The sequence below is a fragment of the Anarhichas minor genome, unplaced genomic scaffold, assembly GCF_050575085.1.
Source record: "Anarhichas minor isolate MPS153535 unplaced genomic scaffold, ASM5057508v1 ptg000080l, whole genome shotgun sequence".
In the NCBI taxonomy this organism is placed as follows: Eukaryota; Metazoa; Chordata; class Actinopteri; order Perciformes; family Anarhichadidae; genus Anarhichas; species Anarhichas minor.
Window position 1 is genome coordinate 1269231 of NW_027466526.1, and position 18253 is coordinate 1287483.

Here is an 18253-nt window from a genome sequence, read left to right on the forward strand (position 1 = left end):
GCAGGAGAAAAGCAAAGCAACAATACACACAACACTAATTTGCTGTCTCGAGGAAAATCACCTGACAGCCGGCTTCTTTTTAAAGTTTCACTCGGCTGTGTTGTCTTTGTTGTAGAGCCAAAGCCAGAAAAACAGCATTTCAGCTCCAGAGAAGCACCGAGCTTTAGAGGGGAGATTTCTCACATGATGTCTCTGTTTTTTGCTAGCAGTGGAATATCTCTTTTTGTCAAACAAAAGGTTGATATGAACTACATTGGGTTTAACCAGCTTTTCCAACCTCTCAGCAGGAGGAGAGGAATCTGAGGTCATGTCAGTAACTGAGCAGCGCAGTGTGAAGTATGCCTGCATCAGCTTTTAGCTGAGTGTGTGGAGGTGGATTACATGTGTGTGAGTGTCATGATAAATCATCTGCAACACATTCTATAAATTATTACACCAAATACAAAGAGCTTCATATTGCAAGTGAAATTCATTCTTGGTATCATGGCCGGAAGTAAATATCTAAATTGGTTATCTTTCTTTGTGCGTGTCTTTTTTCCCCTCTCTCTGCTATGACTTGTGTAGTTTTCTTTTTTCTGCATTTTTACATTTCGTGTTTCTTTTTTTGAATCCTTTAATTTATGAGTGTTTATTGACCCAAGCAAGAGTTTGAGTGGAAGCAAATGGGGATCTTATAAACCATAAACATGGCTCAATAAATATACTATATAAAGGTCCATTAGCTGTCCAGACAGTGCATATTACTGTGCAGCAGGTGGAGTCTGTTTACAGTCAGGAGTTCATATCTGGACTGTTCTTTAACAGTATGTGTGTGTTTGTGTTGTCCTCTGCTAACCGTGGCCCAGCATAACGGAGCAGCTAAATATTGTGTGCTTTGTGTCATAAAGTGACAGGGCCATCATTTTGCAGCTTGTCATCTTCTCTCACCGTCATTTGTCTCACTTAAACCATGTTCTGTTACTGATATTCTCAGGTACCAATTAGTTTGGGACATCAGGGGCGATAGCTAATCCCATACCTGTTCAACATATAACCCTAATAGCCAGAGCATTTTCTTTTCTTTGGGGAGACCGTGGAAACAAAGTACGAACCACAATAACCTGCTCATTAATTGACGGTTAAATGAGGGAAGTCAATCGAGGCGGTAATGCTACAAGATTAATCATCATTTCTCACATCGGTGTACTCCTTCAATCAGCCCTCTACACGAACAAAAATGGTAAAATAAACATAATCGAAAACATCCACCAGGATGAGGAAAAAAACAAAACTGCTTACCATATCTTAACTCTGCTCTAGTAGGTGGTGCAACTTCCAGCTGCCCTGAAAAAGAAGAGAAGAAGAAGAAAAAATGTATTATAAAGCATCTGCATCTCCTGTGGCCTGTTTTTCTATGGGGGGGGGCAGGATAAATGTCAGACAGTTCTTAAATGGCAAGGCCTATCAGTCAAGACCTTTCAGACACAAGGGGAAAGAGTAGCAAGAGGGGAGAGAGAGACATTTTACATTTTAGCAATGTGTCAGAGGAGATGAAAGGGAGCGAGGGAGAGGAGCGAAGAGCATCTCCCTCGCTGCCAGACGCAAATGAGGGCAAAATTGGCGTCAGCAAGTGATAATTCTGCTGCCAATCAGGCCTCACAGGAGGCTTGCTGGCACACTGATTATAATTGGTGTGTGTGTGTGTGTGTGTGGTGACTGAACAGACACAAAGAGGTCAAAAGGTGTGGGTGCTTTGCTTTCTTCCGTCATGTCAAGTGCTGACCTCATCAGACAAGATGGATGAAAGTAAAATGACTACTGAGATCCGACCACATTTGTTCTACATTTTGACACTAAAGTTAAAGGAAAAGCGGCAAGTTAAAGAGCTGTAACATCCATCTGTTGTCGAGAGGTCGTAAGTGTCACACCGGATGTGCCACATTAACACAACAGTCGATAATTACTTTGGTTATAAGGCTGAAGACAGGGAAGCTAATTTCCTTTGCAGGTTCTGTGAAATTGGATTTGTATTACTGAGGTCAGTGGAAATGTTAGTCCACATAATGAAGTCTGCTCCATCACTTGCAGGTTATTGCACCACTGCAAGGCAAACCAGGCTGGAGCAGATTTCGCCAAACACAATCTGTCTCCAACACCCAGAAACACAAGCGTGCACTGATACACATGCACACTTGCAATCCCCAGGACACTAATCCCACTGAGTTGCTGCAAGTGCAAATGCCAAATATGCTTTCCAAGTACTGACTCTGGGACTAGCTAGGGACCAACTATTTACAATGCCATGTTTTGTGGGGCTTTCTTTCCATCTTAAGGAACTTTTATTTTGTGTTGAATGGTTGGTCCCTGAGCACCAGCGTCTCTTCAGAAAAACCTTTTATTATACTGCAGCAGGAGTCTGACGGTCTGCCCCACTCAGTCCTGGTTCTGGTTCTCCCATGCCTCTCTTCCCTCCAGCAGGTCCAGCAATATCGCCCGGATCTCCAGTTAAACGCTCCACACAGTGGACTCTAACTACATGTTTACATCGCTATCACAGGTACATTTACGTTGAAAACTGGCAAAACTATCCACCTTATAATATTAAAACTTAGGCTGGAAAAAATAAATAAATGCAAAGGCCATAAAAACAACAATATCTGCCTCCATCCTATCTGCTGTCCCCACCCATTTCTAATCTCCTTCTCACTTCCTCCTTTCCTTTCAGGACTCAGTGTCGCATTACAAGCTTCACGCTACGGTCTTCAGTTCAACCCTCGTCTCATATTGCTGACGGGCAACTGCTCGGCCTTTCCATCAGCAAGAGAGTAAAAGCACTGCTGACACCTTCACAGAGACGCACACAAACATAAGCTCACCGTCAGTGCTTACACATACGCAGCCTCTGCAGCAACGCGTGCATCTTATTTCACAGGTCTTTAGAAACTCCTCTCAGGCACTAAACAATAAACTATCAAACTACAAGACAGGAACAAACTGCCATAGAGGGAGAGTTACCCACAGAAGATGGATGGCTTCGGCAATTAATTACCAGAATACATTTATTTCCATACTAATCATCCACGGGTTGTTCTAGGATTTAATTAAAGACTTTCAATGATCCTCCTGTGCTCATCTGTGAGCCGGCGCCGTCAGTGTACTGCTGCATTAACCACACAGCTGTTCTCACTGAAACCTGACGCTGAATTGTTCTCAGCTGTTTTATGATCTAACCGCCAGGCCAGTGATCATTCTGATACATGTTTCTAATCTGTCCCATCTTGACATGATAGAAAATAATGCGATACATCGTTGTGGCCCCAAATCAGAAGCCTGTTCCTGCTACATGTTCAATCACTTAAAAAGAATGAGGCCAAACGAAAACGCAACTGAGTCCCCGACTCATCACTGGTGACATGAAAATTCCCATTAACGAGATACAGAATCTCTTGAAGACGTTTCTCTCCCAGCCCACTGGGCTTCTTCCAGCTATACGTATATTAGAACTGCGATAGCTGACACGGCTGTCTATTCCCCAAAGAACTCCTCTGGTATCAAGTATTGATTGCATGGTCCCTTTAATACCCCCGAGGCTGCTTTCTCCAAAGAATTCGATTCCGGCAGAAACGAGTGGTGAAAGTATCGAACCACGAGCATGATTAAATACCTAAGCAGCCATGTCTCATTCTTCTCAAACCTTCTCTTCTCTTGTATCCTGCTACTGCAGAATCATCTGCGTTGCCGGAATTGTGCTTCTTTTGAAGTGTTGCTGCGGGTTCAATTATATGTCCGCTGGTTTTGTATGCAAATTACATGAATATATAATATCTATGAATAAAAATTCAATATTTTAACTGAAATGATCTACAGTTCCTATTCAGACAGCCAGATGGCATTAACTCTAAAAGGCTCACACTGAGGCGCTCACATCCATCTCCAAACATTTACATCTTTGTGTGGTGGTTGGTTGGCTTTTACCGCAAGAATTCACTTTGCTGTTTTTCTTATTGCTTCCTCAGCTGCTTGCTGCTCAGAAATGTCTGTTTGAGGAATCAAACACTAGCACCCAAGTCCTCTTTAGCTGTGATTGCTGTAAGGCGAGGCAAAAGTCACACGTTCCTGCCTTTGTTTTGCCGTGACAAATGGCTCATTCCACACTTTGTCTCTTGGTGCCGACACACCATGAAATTGAAGTGGGAACAGAGTTTCGGAAATTGGAGATAAGTCTGTAAAGGAACTGAGAAGCCAAGTTCTCTCTCAGCAAAACTGTTATATGATATATAGAGGCAATAAGATTTTCTGCAAATTCAGGTGTTGGTGTTACAGTGGTAGAAACTAGAACATTTTCAGGGGCATTTTTCATCACTGTGCAGCAGTACAACGCAGTTTGTGTGTGTGTGTGTGTTTTGTCTAGCAAATGTAAAATCACTTATTGATTTTTGAGTTGCACTCACACGGAGGAGTGATTCTCATGATCAAGAGTGTGGTTTGATACAGCACCGACTGTTGTGTGAAGGGGCATGGTGTGTGAATATAATGTGTTTCAGTATGAATCTATATCATCTGATTATCTGCAGGTTGTGTGTGACCGAGCATGCATTCATGTGTGTGTGTGTGTGTGTGTGTGTGTGTGTGTGTGTGTGTGTGTGTGTATGGGTTCAGCAGAACAGGAGCAATAGAAGGCTTTAGCAATTCATCAACCGCACTGCACCTTGCTATTCTCCTATGATTTATGCGACAGGAAGGAGCAAATTTCACAGCATGGGTCAAGATGTCAGGGACAATTCTTTTTTTGGTGGCAGCACTTTTGGAAAAGTTTGAGGTTGAAATGAATTTGTGCTAGAATGGGTGATTAGATTTTCGAAATAACTAGCAGAAAATATGTAAAAAATGTCAATTTAATAAGCAATCAATAACAAATGTCTGTGTCTAACTGGATTAGATTTAGCTGGTAGTGTAATGTAGTTTAGACAAAATGACTGAGTCCACCTCAAGGTTGTGATTTGCATATAAACGCTCATTTTGAGGAAAGCCTATTTATTTCTGTTTGTCTGCTGAGCTTTACCAACCCCTCACATACGACTGCTACTGGAGGACACGTCACAATTTAAAATACTTTGTCTGCTGAGGGGAAAATATTAAGTATAATCCAAGTAAATGCAAAATAAATCAGTCAGTATATACTGTACATGTGAGAGGAAAATACAAAGCATTGGGGCATAACGCCACACAAACTGGAGCCTGAGAGTTCAGTGAACTCTATATATGGCAGGTAGACAAATATATATACACACACACACTATTCCCCCAGTGCCAATTAAGAAAGCTGTGGAGGCCTGAAACAAAACACATAAAACCGACAACAAATCCTTGAAAATGTCCCCCTGACAAATGGCAAACCACAAGCGACAGGAGTAACAGACGAAAATAGCCTAATTTCCTCTGCATCTTAAAGTGGGCACCCAGCCAGTAGCAGCAAAGGACAAAGGAAGACGAGAAAAAGAGACACATTTTTAATTGAGCAATGGGCTGCTTATACCTCACACCAAAGGCAGTTTACACTGACTCCCCCTGCGGTTTCTGGTAACCCACACAGATACATAGTTCCTGGGAGACCATGCATTTTACATCACAGGATGATGGTGCTACACAGATTCCACCTATACTGTATTACAGTAAATGCTCACCACATAGTTGTTGCGAGTGGACCCAAATCGTGCAGCAGCCCTCTCGTTCACAGTAATGGTTCTCAATGCTGGCAACAAAAGTCAAGCTGGTTTTCTATCGTTTAAGTTAATTGCAGTTAATTGCACACACCTGGCCTCATAGATGTGTAATAATCGTTGATCAGATTGCTACAATTAACACCCCTACTCACCAACGGTACAAACAGAAACGCATGCACAGGTGTTTTCACTTATTCGTGCTTATGAGAACCGCTGCGTAGGTGTTTACAGACATCTTCCCGACTCCCTTTTTTTTTTTGCTTCTGCTTAGTGTGGGACAACTTTACATTTGCATGATCCAGCATGCTGCATGTTACTGTTCATATCAGCAAGTGCAGGGAAAACTATACTGACTCACAAACCATTGAGAAAGCTGCTTATTGAGGGACAGTTTTACAAGACGAAGCTGCATCTGTCAGCTCGAGCATAACATTTGCAATTGTTATGCAGAATAAAGCAGTAATACTTCCATGTGGTTTCAGCCATGTCTATCTCCATTGTTTACCATACTGCTAGTAAGCTACATGTTGTATTGTGCTTGCCACACTGGAACAATACAATATTCTACAAATAAAGTAGAGCGTTACATTTTGGCAAAAAGCTGTTAGGAGAGTGAATATTGGACTCAGTAACTGCTGGATGTGTAAACACGCTGCTATTATAAATCCCTTCTATCCAACTTCAATATCGTTGAGACAGGCCAGTCAAGGAAGCAGCTAGTGAAGTCAATTCAGCAGCAAGGTAAGCCACTTAGTATCTTCTTGAGCTAAACCTACCAAGCAGTAAATGCAGGGCCTGAAAGGAATACAAACCTTAATACCTACTGTGATATTGGCCCAGGTACAAACCAAGGAGAAAACTGGGAGGTATGATGTGTAGTGTGTTTTGGTACATCTCATGGAAGTGTGAAAGGGAGGGACAGAATGAGAGCAGATAAGAGGAAAAAGACAGCGAGTGAGGAGGTGATACAGCAAAAAGAAAAGAAAGAGGCAACAGTTTGGAGGTAACAAAAAAGTGAAGGTGTGTTGCCTTTAAAAGGTCATATTGTGCCATGAAAAAAGCAGAAAACGATCCATCACTGTCTTTTACGCTCTCAAGATCATGACCTCGTGATTGAATGGAAAAGATCACGAAAACAAACACCACCTTGAATATCAAACACATGTAAAAACTTGGGGATCTCAGCATGCCTCAAGTTCCGTGTGCAGCATGCAATTTGTGTTGATAAATCAGAAAGCCATGCAGTATTATGTTGCTACAGTAGCTCGCTAACGCATAGCATTAGCTCGCTAACAACTTACTCGTCCCGTCATTATTTGAGTCATCTCCTGCACCTCTGGTAGTGCTAAGATAATCTTTTGACACGCTAAAATGTAATGCTTTTAGCTAGCTACAGGCATCTTGTTAGCGCTTCAGCCCTCAGTTGCATATAGAGGGCAAAAGCACACCTGTCTACCATCAGCTCAGCTCATCACTACACCTGCCTGTCATCTGCTCATCAGCTTGCAGTACATCTACCCAGCCATTCAACCACTCCTCGCCAGATTGTCGTTTCAGCCTTAGTGGTAGCTACACTTCAAGGCCAGCTCAGTAGATATTCCCAGTGATTCTGCTTCATCGTGTTTCGTATGACTACCCTGTTTCTCCTGTGTCTGTCTGTCATCCAGCCAGCTATCAACTAGCTTCAAAGCTACAGCTGCTTTCCACGCTTCTCCCACATTTCCCGCTCACGCCATCATCTCTATTCCTTCCCGCTGGCACCAGATCCTCTGTTACGATAAAAACTCTCTTCTTTCCACGTATCCGTGTCCCGTGTCCATGTGTGTTCACAACAAAAGTAAAAGGAGAAAACTTCACTCATCAACATCACACTGCCTATTTTTTTTTTTCCAGCATCAGCAACAACGGGTATCACTTAATGTTTTGGGGTTTAGCACCCACTGCAGTTTAGGGACGTCTCCAATGAAGAACTGCTTAGTCAGACATCTCCTTGGCACACTGACACTGATTAGTTATTAATGACTGCAGCTCTGTTGTTGGCAGCAAACTGCAATCAAAAAATACACACAGCACGTTATTGCAGTCTATGTGATGAATACTGTGTTTTCTGGACACAAATGACCAGACAAATGTCCACAATAGAAATGACTATCTGGCATGTTACTAACACGAGTAATTCAACGTGAATCACTGCTGCTATTTAGAAAGTCAAGTAAAAGCACGATGGCAGCGACATGACACTGCAATTTGGAAATGTTCGACAATGCGGATGCCTCCACTCTTATTTATAACAGACTGAAGAGAGTCACCTGTGTTTGTGCGTGGGTCACAGCAGGTGAACTGTCACCATGGACTACCATTATGCAGCAGCGTATATGAATTAGACATACAACTCGCATAAGACTGCATGAGCTGAGGAAGAATGGAGGAATAAAAAGGTGCTCTCCTTTGTCCCCATAAAGGACACGGCTTCACCTTTCAACAAGGAGGAATATATTATCACCAAGCACCACGAAAGCAATGCTGTAAGCATAGAAAATATGAGCCATGCAGGGTAAGTGCTTCCATCTTGTCTCCTCTCACATTTTCTTCTCCACCAGCAGGACTGAAGGAAAGCTTTAGTGTAGTGGATGTCACTGAGTCACTCAGTAGCTGATGATCACAGAGGGCCAGATGGAACAGAAGGATCTCTGATTGCTCTCTCATTCATTCAGTCATTCATAAAACCTTTGCTTTGTTTCTCTTTAAGGATGGAGGAGGACTCCTGTATTTTTGTAAATTGAACATGATACTTTAATATGCAATAATAGCTTCCTCTATGTTCCTGGTGTGAGAGGTCTGTGAGAAATATGTTTTCCTATTCCCACAAAAACATCAGTATAGATCATCCTTACTCCTGGTAGATTATTTCTCCTCTTCACGGTTTATGAACTATACAGTGTCAAGTATCATATTGATTATGCCTTAAAATGTGTTATAATGTAAAATAAAAATTGCTTTTGTGACCAGGTTTATAGGTTACTTGATAAAGTTTGTCCTTCAGGAACTCGTATCATTCAAACTAATAATTCAACTAATGTTCAAAGGTATATATCGCAGTTCTATTTACCAGAATTATCATGCTTGATTTCAACCATGCCTACTCTGGGTTGAAAATAACGAGGTTAGTATGTTCACTAAAGAAATATATTTTAGTGAAAACGATTTATTTGAGGGTTTACTGAAGGAATCTGGAGATAAGATCCTGATCGTCACAGTTACAGTGAGGTCCTTCTATTCAATATCTCTATCAATATTTTACACTCACAATGAGAATCACTAGAGCATTATCTACTGTATCCTCACTCAATAATTCATATTTTCTTTGTTTGATATGAATATCCCAGTCCCTGCATTAGCTGGTTAGTTATTTCAAATATTTATATTTCTGCTCCATGTAAAGGCCCGTGGAACAATCACTGAGCTGGTCTCTGACAGTGTCATTCCTGAGACTTCATGACAACGAGTCCTCTAAATATCTCTGCCTTCATCTCACCTCACCTCTGTCTTCTAACTGACTTTCTTTTGTTGCCTTCTCTCCTCCTGTTTCTCTTAGAACGAGGCATTTCTACCTGTACAAGAGCTCTTCAAACCTCCTGAATGGACCTTAAATCCCCTCCAGTGATGTGTAAGCAAACAACTGTTTGCTAAAACAAACTGGAAAAAAAAATTTGAATAAACTGACTAAATGTTCTGGCAGGCTTCTTGTATCGTAACATGTGTAACCTAAATCTAAGAGCACAATCCAGAAGGTGAATTCATTCAGTAAACATGCCTCAAACAGCGTGGACTTCCACTAACCCGAGGACTGCCCAGTACAAAGATACAGTATATGTAAGGGAGCTTTAAGCTCAGGCAGACAGCCACTTTCCCCACCATTCAGCAAACCTGCATATAAACATGAGGAGAATAAGGGCTTTGCTCCAGCTGTCCCTGCAGCCTCTGGGTAGAATCATGATGGCTGTTGATGAGCCTGTCTAACAAAAATCAATCTCTCAGCTGGCAAGTCAGTGAGAGAGCGAGTCGACCGGTCCAGCAATCACTGATTCAGCTGGTCTGCAGCCCGGCACATACAGGAGGTAAGACAACCCCAGAGGGTTTTTATAGCGTGAAGGTGAGGATGTCAGGCAGCGCCAGCCAGGCAGGCCCCACAGGTGAGAACAGAGGAAAGGAGCTGTCCTCTATAGTCACCTCAGTACTCTGGCAAACACTATTCTCTCATCTGTGGTTGAGAATTTATGGTGGTTATGAATCCTACAAAATATGAAGTTGTGTGTCGATCTGTTCGGGGGTTGACACAAAAACCTCACTTACTGTATAGGCCTCTTTTTTTGCATTTCACGGAAGCTCAAAATCGAGCAAAAAATGTCATAACATCTCTCCATTTTCGTGCCACGCCGTCTGCTTTTTAAAGAAGCATGATATTCTCCGATATTGCACGACAATGTCATGCTCATGTGGAATTTATCGCCGTTTGCGCGGCGTTGATATTGCACAGGGACGGCTCGCAGCATGTGGTCAGGATGCAATCATCCACATCCGACAGGAAAATAATAATGTACGATTAGGTAGCGCCGGGCGTGGACAATCTTATTGAAACGCCTCGTAATGATGGCCGGCAACAATTGTCTCTGTCATTTCCCCAGAGTCCGGATACACAGTGGGAATGAGGAAAGGGGGCAACTTTCTGTATTTCTTTTCTTCGAAATAAGGTAATTTCCTCTGTGCAATGAGGGGGAAACTATCTAGTTGGAATGGAACAGGGTCAAATGTTATTAGCAATAATGATCACTGAGGATGTGAACACTAAACAACATGGTCTGTGAATAAAACAGAAGTGCTCATCTGTTTAGCAATATAACCCTCCAAGCTTAACAATCATTGCTATTGTCTTCACGGCCATCTCTGTAATCACCACTTTTAACATTATTATCGCTGCCAAAATTACAACTGTAACCTACTGAGAAGAAACAGTACACACATGACATATTCATATAGCAACTGATGCATGTACAGTATGGTCAACATTCAGCAGTGTGATGCTGAATGGCTTAAAGCAGCCTGGTATACAGGGTACCGATAGTCCAGTTAGTTTAGTCAAGTAACAGGAAGAAGAGTATTCATAAAATAAGAACAATCCAATTGTTGGTGCAGTGGAATTGAGAGACTCTCGGGATTATTGTGATTTATAATCTTCTGATGCGTGAGATATTTGAGGCTATACCCTGCAGGGTGTCCCACAAGATGGGAATCATTTGTCCATCATGAGACACGACAGTAAACAAGGCTCCACTGTAAGCTTCTCTTACTCCCCAGAAGTTCTACAGGAATAAAGCAACAGTGCTTTTTTTCCCTTTTATCCGCAATTCTAGAGCTCTCATATCAATATCGATGTTTTCACTGACAAATGCATTTCCAGGATATATAATTCTAATTTTATTTTGCAATAGTTGCAGAGTTGTGCATTCCACATTCAAATCCAATGTCCAACAATTTGGCAGGCATGCAAATTAAAGTCATTGGACAGATTTACGAGAATCTATTTTTAGGTTGAGATGACATGAGCTCAGAGCAGCACAGGACCAGAGAGAACCTCATGTTCTGCAGAGCATCTTCCTCATCACTCATGTCTTTCCTCTTTCCCTCCCTCTATTCTCTTCTATCTCCGTATCGATCGACCCACTTCCTTCTTTCTCTCTGCGTCTGTGTGACATCCTCCGTGCTCCTCCTCTAGTCTCATCATTTCATTCTTATGTTTCATGAAACCCCCCCAAAAATAATCTGATACCGTTTTTAAACATCCGAGTGTCGGCATAATTCATCTGAAAGCCACAACCCTGGGCTTCGGTACTGAGTGACACTGTAGTCTACTCCCCACTGACATACTGTGTGAGTGATGCTTGGTGTGGAAAAAAAGAGTTAAAGTTATGGCGACACGCTGTATTGATCCGTGCCAATAGATTCTCCTTTCTCTCAGGGAGGTCAGAGGTCAGAGATCAGGGATTATCTGTCCGTCTCCGTGGAACTACGGTGTGATGTTTTCGAAAAAAATAGGCTTTACCCAGACTCTTCCAACTTTTTTAGACTTCCATTCCCCATCAGGATATTAAAATCACAGCTGTGATGCTATCAACACTATTCTCTTAACTACACTACATGTTACTCCATCTCATTACAGTCTCATTACAGTCCCCCTGATACTGGAGCCTGAAACTGTAGCTTACGTCAATAGTGATGACACTGACATTTAACCCTGACAATCAATAGCTTGTCAATGCATTTAGTGTCCAGAGGTTGACAATAGTTTTAACTAGGGCGTGCAGTTGATGATGCAAAAAACATTATCAGTTTTAAATGATTTCAATAAGGCATTTTCTGAAGTATTTTATATATTTGTCATGTATTAGGATCGATCACGCTGTACTGTAGCACATCACTTACCTTGAGCGATGGCTATGGACTCGAACTTGTGCAGCTCTCGCAGCAGACAGGTACGCTCAGACGGATGGAGAGTATAAATAAACTCCTTGGCTCCCCGGGACGAGTCGAGGGGCTCCACGGGCTCCTTCAGCGGGTGTGTGCCCAGGTTACACCGCTGCACCAGCATGAACCGCGAAGAAGAGGCTAAAGCGGGTAGATGGTGGCTGCCGAGTCCGGCTGTGGCCAACTGGGTCCCGGCTCTCAGAGAGAGGGCGGGCCGCAGGACTCTCCGCAGGCAGGGCAGCATCGCTGGGATGGGGGGGAAGGTAGAGCAATGCGCCGGGAACCTGATGGAGAAAGAGAGTGGAGGACAGTACAGCAGGCCTAGTTACCACCACATACGACAAGCCGCTTTATGAAATATTTGTGCCATCATTTCAAATATTCGCTGCAACGACGGCTCGATAACAGCCTTCACATCCCCAGTGTGGAGGCAGCTCGGGGTTATCAAAGGGCAAAACGGGCCTCACAGTAACTATTACACATGATTTAAGAACAGAAGGACTCGACAGCATCTCACAAGCCGTTTGGAAAACAAAACAAATTCGGAAAAGATGCGACAGCAGTCCGAAAATCCAACTGAAACTTGTCTTATCCGGACGCACCTCGGTCGACGCTCCGCTGTCCCGTCCGACAACCTCCACAAGAAAAAGAATCTTAAAAACACAGAAGCCGCTCTGGCACGCGCGTTTCCTATTTTCCAGCTGGGGGAAAAATGTCTCAACAGTCTCGCACGAAACCTCAAACAGCAAACTGGCCGATTGCAATTTGTACGGAATCACATATTTGCGAGCGTAAATCCCCGGCTGGTGTAACCTCTGGTTGGCAGGATGGCGTGAGGCGGATGGGAGGGCACGTCAGCGGCCAGCGCGCACGAAAATACGTTCCAATAGCAGCGCCGCTTTCCTCTGTGCGTAACTCTGACGGCACCGACAGACGTACGTCGATGAGGTGAATGAGGACGGTAAATAACAGTCAGCTGTACTCGTGTTATACTACAACACATCTGCCATAACACACAAATAAATACTGATTTGGTGCTGACAATTTAAGTTGGTGAGATAAATGGAGTCTGTTATGATGATATCAGCAGACACTGACATATTATAGTGTTCATACAGTACTGAATGTAACAGACGGACGGCTCTTTCGGTGAGAGGACTGCTTGTCTGTTGGGTGTGTGCCCATCTCTCCCTCTGCTGTTATACACGTGGGGCATTTGAGCTATTCACCCAGACTACAGTCCACACCCGAGGAAAATATGACACCATGTGGAAGATATTTGGGTCAGGGAGGAAACCTGCACACGAGGCAAAAGAGGAAAAAGCCTTTTGTCTTACTCATGAGCCGATGCATTCTTTGTTTCTCGCCTTCTGTGCGACTGTGGCAGATCGGTTGTTTTTGGCTGTACTTGTATTTATTAGACGAGTGTTTCCAGGCCTCTAAGGATGGGAGGAGTGATGCATTGTCCAAGTAGAAGCTATAAACCAGGGTTGGGTGTTAAAAGGAGTTCAGCGCCCCCTGGTGGCCGGAACCAAGCACATCATCAGTTTGCATCCTAATCGAAGGTAGAGAAGGTTTATCTTTTGAAAACGTGTTATTCTACTCTTCAGTTACTTTGAACCTGTACATGACAATATTTCACAAACCCTATCCGTTTACAGACTGGGTGGGTGTAGAGCTCCGTCACAAGCAACACAACGGGCACACAGATCAATGTATTCAGTTACTTCATGAGAGATCAATGTGCAAAAAACTATTCTCCCGATTGATTTTCAGTTGCTGCTTTCAAGGTTAGAAATGAACTGTCAAGCTCAACTCTCAGGTCACAACGGATGAAAAGTCCTAGACAGCTGATAAATGGACGTTGCAGTGAGAGTGTTTTGTCAACTATTCATCTTAAAGTTCAGGAATATCCGAGATGAAATTGATCGGTTTAAGATGTTTTAGGCCTGAAAGAATAGCAAATATGAGGGAGGTGTTGTGGTCTAGTGTTTGATACCCTTGATCCACACAGAGGTCGCACACTTGCACATTCAAGAAGTCAGTGAGGCAAAGCAAAATTTATATTTTTATTATATTGCTAAAGCTGTCATTACACAAAAAATAACAACCCTTTACTTCCTGAAACAAACTGCATTATAGCCTGTTGAACTGTACAGAGAGGTCAACTCTCCTCGGGGGGGAATAACAATAAGCTAAAAACTAAACTAGAAACCAGGGAATATTGTACTTTTAAACCCTCACAAACTATAAACGTCTTAATCATAGGATATACTGGATTTTGGCAACTCTGATAGAATATATATTTATGCTAGCAATTTAAATATGGAAGTTACAGGTCGATAATATACGTTTTAGACAGGTTGGACGGCCAAAAAACAAACAGAAATATTTACATCAACAATCTCCAGAAGCTGGGTTTCCAGAAACATCTAGGAAGTAATATCATCTCTGCTCTGTTGAAATCAGACAGTAGAGGGGCATCATGTATGCAAGTGGTTTGTGGTGCATCTCCCTGTTCACACTATGGTTCTAATGCAGGCAGAGATGAGATCTTTCTTGTTTTACAGCCCTCATCATCACCTCTTTTGCTGACATTTCTGCTATTGTACCTTTGTTTACATTAAACACATAGGAAACCTGTTTAAAATATAGAAAGGATTTTCATGCCGAGATGTCTTTGGAAACTTCAGGTCAGATCAGGCCAGACACTGTGGACAGTGCGCCATTTGTTTAAACCTAATAAGATTTGATGCCGACCAGATGATCAGTTCAATAACATTTTGCCTGAAATGAGTTGTAAATAACAGGTACAAACATTTTAAACTCATTTTCAGGGAACAGCTAAACGTTTGTCACCATCTGTTCCAGCAAACACTTGATATCAGGGCTGTTATCGGTCTGCTCTCAGCTCAGTCGCTCCAAAATATGTGTTAAGCAGAAACATATTCATTTCTAAAAATTAGAAAACGATGATTCAGGCAAACTCCTTCTGAAGATATGCTTGACTTAACTGAAACTGGTCTGGAATCAGCCCTCAATCATGCAAATACCGTTCGTCCCGAACATGTCAACCCATAATACTGATGCAGGCTTCACCATTATACAACCAAAACCTTTCTTTAAATCATGTTTCAAGAGGAACACACTTTGTTGTAGCTACTGCTCATTTTTAAACCAGCCAGCATTTACGCTATTATCAAAATGAAGTGCAATTACGCGTGTGTGAAATATGGGACGTCAATGAATCGTAGCAGGGCGGTCATAAACATTTCACTGATGAAACAACACATCATCAGATAGTACACGCATGGACAGAGGAAACAACTCTATTACTCCGATAGTTTATATATACGTATAAAAATAGGTTGAGGAAAAAACAACAACACTGAGCAGAAGAAAATAAATAAAAAAAGTGAGTTCTTGGACTAACCTGTAAAGCTGAATAACATTTACAGTTTCACACATCTTGTAGTAGCCATGGTCTCACAGTGCTTGAACTGAAATGCAAATGAAAATACAGGCAATGACTCGGAGATACGAACTGGTTTCAGCCGATAGTCTCACAACGCTGCAGTCATCATCTCCCAAACGTCTTATTGTACCCATGGTGATGGACTTCTTAAGTTCCACATCGGTGTGATCGCCGAGTTTTAAGTGTAACAAAATCCACACGTATGTACTTGCCACCTTTGTTGCTCCTGTGACAAATCCAAACACTAGAATTGGAGTTGACGGATGCAAAAGTAAAAACCTAATTAATCAACAGGACACGTGCACGCTACATGCGTTTCAAAGCAGACAACAATGAGTTTGATACAACAGCAACCAGACAGAGCGATAGAACCGGTGTGGCGTTACCAATTACAGCTTTCTACTCAGAACTTCAGAAACATCAAAAAATATTTGTCCTGAAAAAAAAAAAGAAAGTCTGATAAAATAGTTTACAATATATATAAATTTGATTTAATGTTGAGTTTTGACATGGCACATCTGTACTTTGACATTTATTAGTAATGTTATGAGCAATCAATGTGCAGTGGGTAGTAATATGGCTAATAAATGCTACAAAAAACAAGGGGCTAAAATATATATATATATATATATATATATATATATGGGCTAATATATAAACACGAACCACTGAGGAGTTCTACAAAGCTCAGCATGTAGATAATGCAGATTAAATGATTCTTACTGGAAAAAATGATGAAAATAAAATGAATTCCTGCCCAAAGGTAACGAGGTTTGATGATCATTATATGAAATGAATAACTATCCTGTTTAAAGATGTGAAACTTAATGATTGTGCCACTGTGGAGAAGCAGAAGGAAATACACAGTAAGAAGCACCAACATTAGCAACAGAGACATGCAAAAGTATTTACAAATCATGTGAATACTAAAACAACTCAAACAGGACGCAACTCGTAGTAGCTGTTAATGTCACGGCATCAACCATGTGACGCTTTAGTCACACTGTAGTCTCCTCCCACTTTGACTTGGAAGTTCACTTTAGCGTCTCGAGGAGCTCTCCATCGCCCACACCTCTGTCCGTGTCGGCTCTGTGGATATCTCAAGTATGAAGCATTTGAACAGTGAGTGGATGACAACACAGCGCCTTCCTACAGCCATCGGGGCGTCCCCTCCACGGACGCAGACGATGCAATCCAGGAGATGTCAAATGGACGCAGTTAGAAGGATCATTTGTCCCACGATGGTGAAGTGCTCCCAAAACAATGAGAGTTCGTTCACACACAGTGTCCTTTTTACACCGAGAAGAGGCGGACACATTGTCCTTGTCCAACCCTCTGCTTCAGGAAGAATACTGGCTGCATGTGTGTAAAATACGTCTCTGCTGTCGTCTTAAAGAAATGAACATACTGTGGTGTAATGCTGCTCTGTCCTTCTCTTGTGATTTATTAACATAAAAACATCCTCATGTTTGACTCTGGCATTAGACAGCTGTGGGCTCGGATATGCAAAAACTATTTTAGTGCTTAGGCCAACAACCTTTATTCAACCTCATTTCTTAGGTCTTATCTTTGTACTCGTATAATTACTCGACTTACCCCAAGTGGGCCTGTGTCCCACTTTAGGTCAAAACCAGTATTTTAACAAACTTGGCTTTACATTATTTCTGAGGCATCATAGGCCAATTCAGAACCCGTGAAGCGGAACATTAGCATATCTATGTATTTTCCATATTGAATCAAAGATGGCTTCTGCAGTGAGGGACTCTCACAGGTGAACATTTACAGAATGAGAAACAGGTGTAATACATTTCTCATACTAGCAAAAGAAGCCTTTTGATTCTGTACTTTTTTTTCTTTTCTTTTTTTTCCAAAAGCCTTTGACCTCATTTACAAACGCAACGAAGCGAGAGCCGGAGCTCACATGTGTTTTTGTGTCGCGTCATCACGGGATGCGTGGTGCGGAGCGGTCGTTGGTGAGGGTTCTCTTGAGCTTGACCCCCTTGCGGATGGCCACCAGCATGTTACCTTCCAACTCTTCTCCTGCCTCCTCACCTCCTCCTTGCTGCCCTATCTCACTGTGTAGGCGCTGCTGGTTGTGCAGGGGTACATTGGGAGGATTGGTTGTAGCCTGACCACTCCAGGACATCACAGGCAGCGTGCCAGCATCCTCCCTTCCTGCAAATGTTACAGAATCTGGGCTTTCTTCTCCTCTTCCTCCTCCTCTTCCTCTTCCCACCGCCTCTACACTCTTGCTCCCATTTACTGCTCCAGTCATATTGGGTACTGTAGGGATTTTTACTGGGACGACAGGCGTACGAATAGGAATGGGGCCTGTGCCCACAGCTGAGCCTGACCGGCGGGAGGAGGGTTTTGAAGAGGGGGTGCGTCGGATTGTGGCGACCCCCGGGGTGACAATGACAGGACCGTGGCCTGTAGAATACGAGCCACAGGCATTATAGGAGCTGGATCCAGAAAAAAATCCCTGACCTGGACATGTTCCTGCAATGATGGAACACAAATGAGAATTTAACAATTACAAAAATGCATTTAAATC

General features: G+C 42.5%; 2 protein-coding genes across 6 annotated transcripts in view; both read right to left on the reverse strand.

The window, feature by feature from the left end:
- LOC142938199 (transmembrane protein 65-like) overlaps window positions 1–13098 on the reverse strand; it is a 29202-nt gene extending 16104 nt beyond the window's left edge. The window contains exons 1-3 of the mRNA XM_076081453.1: window positions 12827–13098; window positions 12183–12508; window positions 1279–1323 (exon numbers count right to left, since the gene is read on the reverse strand). Coding sequence (XP_075937568.1) covers window positions 1279–1323; window positions 12183–12468 — 331 coding nt within the window. The 5' untranslated portion in view covers window positions 12469–12508; window positions 12827–13098. The remainder of the gene's footprint in view (window positions 1–1278; window positions 1324–12182; window positions 12509–12826) is intronic.
- A 1181-nt stretch (window positions 13099–14279) lies between these two features.
- The window catches only part of LOC142938196 (protein MTSS 1-like), a 49860-nt gene continuing 45886 nt past the window's right edge, over window positions 14280–18253 (reverse strand). For all 5 annotated transcript variants that reach the window (XM_076081451.1, XM_076081448.1, XM_076081450.1 and 2 more), the window contains one exon: window positions 14280–18198. In XM_076081451.1, the coding sequence (XP_075937566.1) occupies window positions 17642–18198 (557 nt within the window). In that variant the 3' untranslated portion in view covers window positions 14280–17641. The remainder of the gene's footprint in view (window positions 18199–18253) is intronic.